Source organism: Dromiciops gliroides, chromosome 3, assembly GCF_019393635.1.
Source record: "Dromiciops gliroides isolate mDroGli1 chromosome 3, mDroGli1.pri, whole genome shotgun sequence".
NCBI classification, from domain to species: domain Eukaryota; kingdom Metazoa; phylum Chordata; class Mammalia; order Microbiotheria; family Microbiotheriidae; genus Dromiciops; species Dromiciops gliroides.
The window spans coordinates 125,527,842-125,535,814 of record NC_057863.1 but is presented as its reverse complement, the minus strand read 5'-3'; the positions used below and the strand labels follow the sequence as shown (position 1 = coordinate 125,535,814).

The window sequence follows — 7,973 nt, the reverse complement described above, 5'->3', positions numbered from 1 at the left end:
CTTTTCCAATGAGTCCTGTGGTCTCAATATGTGGCCAAATTATTTAAGCTTTAGCTTCAGTATTTGACCTCCCAGTGAATACCCTGAATTATTTTTTAAGTATTGATTCCTTTGACCTCCTTGCTGTCCAAGGGACTTTCAATAGTCTTCTCTAGCACCACAATTCAAAGTGTCTATTCTATTCTGCAGGGAGCTCAGCTTTCCTTATAATCCAATTCTTACAGCCATGCATTACTACTAGATTTTGCCTCACTTAAATCCAATTCATGAATGAGTCAATCCATTACCCTATGATCTCATTGGTCCCCTTCAAAAAGAAGGACAAGCAACCACATTTTAATGAGTCCCCATCCTCAAAGAAATGATAAACTCTGAGGGCAGAGTCCATGTGTGGAACTTAGCAATATATACAGTTATTCAGGAAAATAGAGGGACAGGGAAACAGGAAAAGTAAAGGGGAGAGAGAGACAGAAACAGAGAAAGAGAGAAAAACAAGAAAGAGGAAGACAGAGGAGAGACAGAGAGAGATACAAAGATAGTAAGGCAGAGAGAAGCAGGCATCAGGGAAAGGCAGAATCCTTTGATTTAGCTGACACTATTTTTTTAGGGCAATGAGCATTAAGTGACTTGCACAGGGTCATACAGCTAGTAAGAGTCAAGTTTCTGAGGTCAAATTTGAACTCAGGTTCTCCTGAATCCAGGGTCGGTGCTTGATCCACTGTGCCACCTAGCTGCCCCCTGGCTGACACTAATTTTGAACCCCTGGGTACATACATCTAAAGGCCAATTGCTATAAGTGTCAACTTTCACAATTGGATGGGAAAGCATTTTATGACAATCTCTTATGTAGTTTTCCTTAAGTATTCGTGTATAATAACTTAATAAAGGATGAGAACAACTTGCAAAAGAAATAACCATAATTATTCAGAAAATGAAAACTAAGAAGACTGTAAATGTTGTATTTATCATATTTCCTTGTCAGAACTTCAAAATTTACAAATTATATGCTGCTAAAGGAGTACACTTATGTGTACATTCAGTTAAAATCATCAATATACATTCTCTTGGAAGAAAATACATTTTAGAGCCACAGTAATTCTCTTGAGAGGTAGTATGCATAGCAGAGAGAAAATATCCTCAATTGGGAAGACCTGGTTTCAGTCCCCGCCCCCCCCCAACTCCCAATGATTGTATCACCCAGGACAAGCTTCTCAACTCACAGTGGCAAGCTCTAAGCAGAATCCCTTTGGAAAGTATTTGAGAATAGTAATGTCCAGTGTACTGTCTCATAATAATGATCATGAAAATTATATCTATCGTTTTAAAAAGCCTTATTTTAGCCCTAAGTAATATGTCAGCTACTCCACTTGACAATAAGTGACTTGCCCAGGGTCACACAGCTAGTAAGTATTAAGTGTCTGAGGCCAGATTTGAACTCAGGTCTTCCTGAATCCAGGGCCGGTGCTCTATCCACTGCACCATCTAGCTGCCCCTCCTTCTCTTTTAATAGAGGAGTTGATTCATCTGCTTGTTCATAAAGGTTTTTTTTTTGTTTTTGTTTTGTTTTGTTTTTTTTAGTGAGGCAATTGGTGTTAAGTGACTTGCCCAGGGTCACACAGCTAGTAAGTGTTAAGTGTCTGAGGCCGGATTTGAACTCAGGTACTCCTGACTCCAGGGCCGGTGCTCTATCCACTGCACCATCTAGCTGCCCCTGTTCATAAAGTTTTAAACTGAGTTTTCCTCCTCCCAAGATCTTTGGTAATTTCGGTCTTTCTTCCCCATACATTCCCCTATTGTTCATTGGCTCTCTCTTTGATGTCAAATTCTCCCAAGGGCTGGACTCAAAGTAGTCTCAGCCTCCTCCCTGACTGGGAAATTCACTTTTCACTTACCTCAATCCCTTACCTCAATTACTTTCTAAGAGGAAAGAAGTGGCCCCAGAGGGATGCCATCCCCCATTTTTTGAGGGCTAGTTAAGTCCCCCACAAATGCTGATACCCAGCCAGGTTCCCTTTTATTTAGGTTGAATGTTATTGTGGTGGGCTACCACCCTAGGCAGACCACACTGAGGGTAAAAGCAGGGTGTGGTGATATAAACTGTAGAAGTAACAACGTAAATTAATGGGTGGATCCCAGAGCACAATACCATAGGCTGGCTTCTGCTGCCCTGCCAGAGTATGGGAGTTGGTGGGTGGAGGAGGGGAGGGAGTGCTGAGTGATCATATTGGGGACTAGAAATGAGCATTCTATGATGCTAATTCATCATATTACACTTCTTAGTGTCTTGGCCTGAGGAGACAGCTCTAATTATTTTACTTCTTGCACATTATTCTTATTTTGGGAAGTATTGAGAGTTCCTAAGGACTCAAGAAAATATCCACCTCTTAATGGTCCTGGAGGTACAAAGGGAAAATGGTGTCAGCCTTCAAAGATTTTATTTCATTGTGGGAAAATGTGTACACAGTAAGTTAAAGATGAGAACATATACACATGTATATATGTAGATAGATATAGATTGGGTATGGGTATAGGTATGGGGGGGAGAGAGAGAGAGAGAGAGAGAGAGAGAGAGAGAGAGAGAGAGAGAGAGAGAGAGAGAGAGAGATCCACACACATAGAGGAGATTCACTACAAAGCAGATTCAAAGTAATTCCTTGAGAGGAGAGCACCAGGAAATGGAGAGGAATCAGGATAACTTTATGGAAGGAGGTTGTCCCTGAGCTGAACTTTGAAGGGAGTTAGGGATTGCATGAATTGAAGATTGGGATGGAGTTTGTGGGGATGAGCCTATACCAAGGCCTAGAAAAAGAAGGAATGTTGTACACAAGAGTTGTTTGCAACTCACCAAAGTTGAATATGTGGAGAGTAATGGGTAATAAACCTGGAAAGGTCCATGGGAGACAACAAATTGTGATGAGCTTTTAAAAAGTCAGAGAGTAGAGGCAGGCAGGAGCCACTAAAGCTTCTTAAGCAGGTAAGTGACAATGTCACATTTTTGCTTTAAGAATATCACAGTGACAAGGATTAGAGAGGGGAGAAGACTGGGGAGAATAGGGAATAGGAGTAGGGAAACCAATTATGAGGATATTGTAATAGTCCAGGAAAGAAGGATAGAATGAGCGTGGTAATTGTGTGAGTGTAGGAAAGGAGTTGGAAGGACAGGAAATATATTGTAATGGTAGAATACTGATATCATTAGAGAGGAAGAAAGAAGAAGCAAAGAGGATATAAGATTGCAAACCTAGCTGACTGAAGTTGATGGCAGTCGAAACAGAAGTAAGGAGGTTAGGAAGAGGGAAGGGCATAGGGAGAAAGAATGAATTCCGTATTGCTCATGTTGAATTTGAGATGCCTACAAGACATTCAATTAGAGATGTCTAAAAGAGATGGAAACATGGTACTGGAATTCAGAAGAGAAATGAGGCTAGATTTATAGGTTTGGAAATGGATGACATTTGAGCCCATGCAACGTGATAAAGGAGAGAGATGGAGACAGAGATGAGAGGAGACATGTTTTACAACATATTTTATTATTTCATGGCCAAATGTTGGTAAATTAAGAATACGGTATTAGGGGAATGTCTGAAAAGAAAGAAGAAAGGAGTGAAAGTGACAGTAGTAAACAGTATATTGTTACATACATTAACATGGAACAGATATCATTATGCCCTGGAGTTGTCAGAGAAGGCTTCCTGAAAGGTCACAGGACTAGAGCTGGAAGGGACTTTGGAGGCTAACACTCATTTTTGTTGTTGTTGAATCATTTTGGTCCTGTCTGACTCTCCAAGACCCCATTTAGGATTTTCTTGGCAAAGATACCATTTTCTTGTCCAGTTCATTTTGCAGATAAGGAAAATGAGGCAAACAGGGTTAAGTGACTGCCCAGGATCATACAGCTAGTAAGTGTCTGGGGCCAGATTTTAACTCAGGTCCTCCTAACTCCAATAACAGCACTCTAACCACTGCACTACCTAGTTGCCCTCTCATTTTACAGATGAGTAAACAGAAGCCTGGGGAGAGTAAATCAACTCACCCAAAGTCACAGACACACAGTAATTGTCAGCAGCAAGACTGGGCTGAAGTTCTTTGACCCCAAAGCTAGATCTTTTCTTACTATATCATGATTCACCCCCACTTTATTATTCCTTCTAGCAAGAAGGACAAAGGAATTCCAACTGTATTCTGCATCACTGGGATCTGGTAGAAAGTATATCAAGAGCTCTTTCATTCCAAATTCTGTTTTTAAGACCTAGCATGTATAGGGCAGCAGAGTAAGGATTAGGAAAACAAAGATAAATAGTAATAATAATAATAATAATAAAAACAATGTCCTGGCCCTCAAGAAACTTACATTCAGCATGAGAACAAAACACTGTGTTATTAAAAATGGCAACCGGTATCTGGGTGATGCAGTGGAGAGAGTACCCTGGCATCAAGAGGAACTGATTTCAAATCCAACCTCATATACATATTAGCTGTGTGACACTAGGCAAGTCTCTTAACTCTGATTGCTTTCAAAAAGAAAGGACAAAATGTACCTACAACTTGTTCATAACTCCTGCAGAAAGCCACAGGGGCCTCACAGCCTTTGTGACATCAGGTAAAAGACTGAAGGAAGGATTTTCATTCTTGCTAGACTCATCATCACTGAAGAGTTGCCCTCAAAGTTTTCCTGAACTCCACCATGCTCAAATGCCATCCCATCTCTAACTAGTGAAGCCTTCAAAGGATCAACCAGGACCCTTATTCAAAATGGTTGAGTCCTCCTCCCCGTATTGTCATTCCATGAAAATTCTAAACCTGATTCAGCTTCCTAAAGATCAAGTCCAATATGCTTCTCATCTAAATTAGATATCTGGGTTAATCTCTGCCCCTGCATGCCTAACATATGACTCAATAGTTCTTCCAGTATATCTTTAGTAAATGATTTTCTGCAGCTGTAAAGCAATAAAATGAAAAGGGCACACACAACCATTTAATGCACAGTTAGGTAGCATAGTGGACAGACTGCTGGTCTTGGAGTGAGGAATCCTGAGTTCAAATCTGGCCTCAGACACTAGCTGTGTGACTCTTGGAAAATCACTTAACCCTGTTTGTCTCGGTTTCCTCATCTGTAAAATGAGCTGGAGAAAGAAATGGCAAACCATTCCGGTATCTTTGCCAAGAAAACCCCCAAAAGGGGTCACAAAGAGTCAGAAACAACTCAAAGAATTGAGCAACTATTGAACACTACAAGAAGCAGAATTTAGGAATACCTAGAAGAATCAAACTACATCAAGACTGTATTCTCACATAAAAAAAAAAATTTTTTTCAAAGTAAAATGACAATATCCACTCATAATAATTTTTATTTAAAGTGCCTTTTCATGGATATGAAAAATTATAGTAAAATTATATTTTTTAATTCTTATATCAACTGATATAGCAAATCCTTTTATTAAATACAGAAACAAATATCATTCTTTGAGGACATGGGCAGTTCCATCTTTCTTTGTAACTAATCCCAGTGACTGGCACACAGGGGTGCTTAATAAATGGTTATTGAATTGAATTTGGATCCCTAGTGCCTAACACTGTGTATCACATATCAAGAGGTTCTTGGTAAATGTAGAGTTAATTGTGTCAAGATAATGGAATGTGATAGCTGAGATTTAGCAGGTACTCAGGGGCCCACCTGGAGATTGGTTTAAAGTGATTGAATTAGATAAGGAGACTGACTGAGACTGACTGGTTTACTTCTGGTTAACTAGATTGTAAACACATCTGGCTGGTACTTAAGGATACTTAAGAAAGTAATTGTTCTCAGAAACTAAAAATTTTGAACTTTACATTGAGACCACCTTCCTAGTGAACCAATGAATTTGAATGACACTAGCCAATCAGTTTGAAGAACCTCCCATTTCTGGGAGGGAATATGAAGCAGGAAGAGGAGGCTGGAGAGCAGTTCTTCCTCTTTGGCTTCGAGGCGGGGAAATTAGGTAGGCTAGATTTGCCGGGTTATAGGAAATCCGTTCTCAATCTTTCTTTTACTATTTTTTCAATAAACCCTTAGAATACCTAAACTCGTTTATCAGTGATTTTAGTCAGTTTCCCCCCCAAAACTGGGGGGACAGATTAGAACCCACATTTATAATTTTAAATTACACATAAATTATGTGATTTTTTTTAGATACTCATACTTTAAAACCTGAAATGGTAGCAAAGATTAGATTGGCAACATCAGACAGTAGAGTACAAGAGAACCAGTCCTGGACTAAGAGTCAGAAAGCCTAGTCCCAGCTTTGTCCCTAACCACCTCAGGCAAGTCTCTAGACCTTGGTTTCCTTGGGTGGTAAAAAGAAGGGGTGGAGCTAGAAGATCTCTAAGATACTTTATAATTCTATGACTCCAGGACTCATTATCTTGTATAATTAGGGCAGTGTTGTAGCTGAAACAGCCTACTTGTGTGTAAAGCCAAATAGCCTATAAAGAGCCATAAGTTAGGGGGACGGGAAGTGGGAGGTGGTGTGAGCACGGTCCCCGGCGGGTCGCCCCTCACCATGTCCAACTTCGACGAATTCCAGGGGCAGCTCTACGAGAACAAGCAGGAAGGAGACAAGAACCGTCACCGTAAACGCAGCCATAACCGGAGCCGGAGCCGGAGCCGGAGCCCGAGCCGCAGCCGAGACCGGAAGCATCGGCGTCATAGCGGAGATAGCCTCAACCTTGACCAGCGAAGTGCTTCCCGCGACCGAAGGCGGCGCAGCAAACCTTTGACCAGAGCCGCTAAAGAGGAACGCGGCGGAGTAATTCGTTCCCTTCGTCATGAGAAGAAAAAGAAGATCCGTAAATACTGGGACGTTCCTCCGCCTGGCTTTGAGCACATCACCCCCATGCAATACAAAGCAATGCAAGCTGCCGGTCAGATTCCAGCCACCGCCCTACTTCCAACCATGACCCCCGATGGCCTGGCAGTGACTCCCACACCTGTGCCCAAGGTGGGGAGCCAGATGACCCGGCAGGCCCGTCGACTCTATGTTGGCAACATCCCCTTTGGCATCACAGAGGAAGCCATGATGGATTTCTTCAACGCCCAGATGCGCCTCGGGGGGCTTACCCAGGCTCCTGGCAACCCGGTCTTGGCCGTGCAGATTAACCAGGATAAGAACTTTGCCTTCCTAGAGTTCCGATCAGTGGATGAGACGACTCAGGCCTTGGCCTTTGATGGCATCATCTTCCAGGGCCAATCCCTCAAGATCCGAAGGCCCCACGACTACCAGCCACTGCCTGGCATGTCCGAAAACCCCTCTGTCTATGTTTCCGGTGTCGTGTCCACTGTGGTCCCAGATTCTGCTCACAAGCTGTTCATTGGGGGACTCCCCAGCTACCTAAATGATGATCAGGTTAAGGAATTGCTGACTTCATTTGGGCCGCTCAAAGCCTTTAACCTGGTCAAAGACAGCGCCACGGGCCTCTCCAAGGGCTACGCCTTCTGTGAGTACGTGGACATCAACGTCACTGACCAGGCCATCGCGGGGCTGAACGGGATGCAAGTGGGGGATAAGAAGCTACTGGTACAGAGGGCTAGTGTGGGAGCCAAGAACGCAACGCTGAGCACGATAAACCAGACGCCGGTGACGATGCAGGTCCCAGGCCTGATGAGCTCGCTGGTGCAGATAAGCGGCCACCCCACCGAGGTCCTGTGCCTCATGAACATGGTGCTCCCAGAGGAGCTGCTGGACGATGAGGAGTATGAGGAGATTGTGGAGGACGTGCGGGATGAGTGCAGCAAGTACGGGGTGGTCAAGTCCATCGAGATCCCCCGGCCCGTGGACGGTGTGGAGGTCCCTGGCTGTGGAAAGATCTTCGTGGAATTCACCTTCGTGTTGGACTGTCAGAAGGCGATGCAGGGCCTGACCGGCCGCAAGTTCGCCAACAGAGTGGTTGTCACAAAGTACTGCGACCCCGACTCCTACCACCGTCGGGACTTCTAG

General features: G+C 43.3%; 1 protein-coding gene across 1 annotated transcript; it reads left to right on the top strand.

Moving 5' to 3' along the window:
• The first annotated feature begins 6,539 nt into the window (after window positions 1–6,539).
• Window positions 6,540–7,973, top strand: LOC122750127 (splicing factor U2AF 65 kDa subunit-like). The gene has a single exon (XM_043996790.1). The coding sequence runs from the start codon at window positions 6,540–6,542 to the stop codon at window positions 7,971–7,973; it is 1,434 nt and encodes a 477-aa protein (XP_043852725.1).

What these genes read in the sequence shown, in the direction of transcription:
- LOC122750127 (XM_043996790.1), top strand. Translation starts at nt 6,540, where the DNA reads ATGTCCAACTTCGACGAATTCCAGGGGCAGCTCTACGAGAACAAGCAG.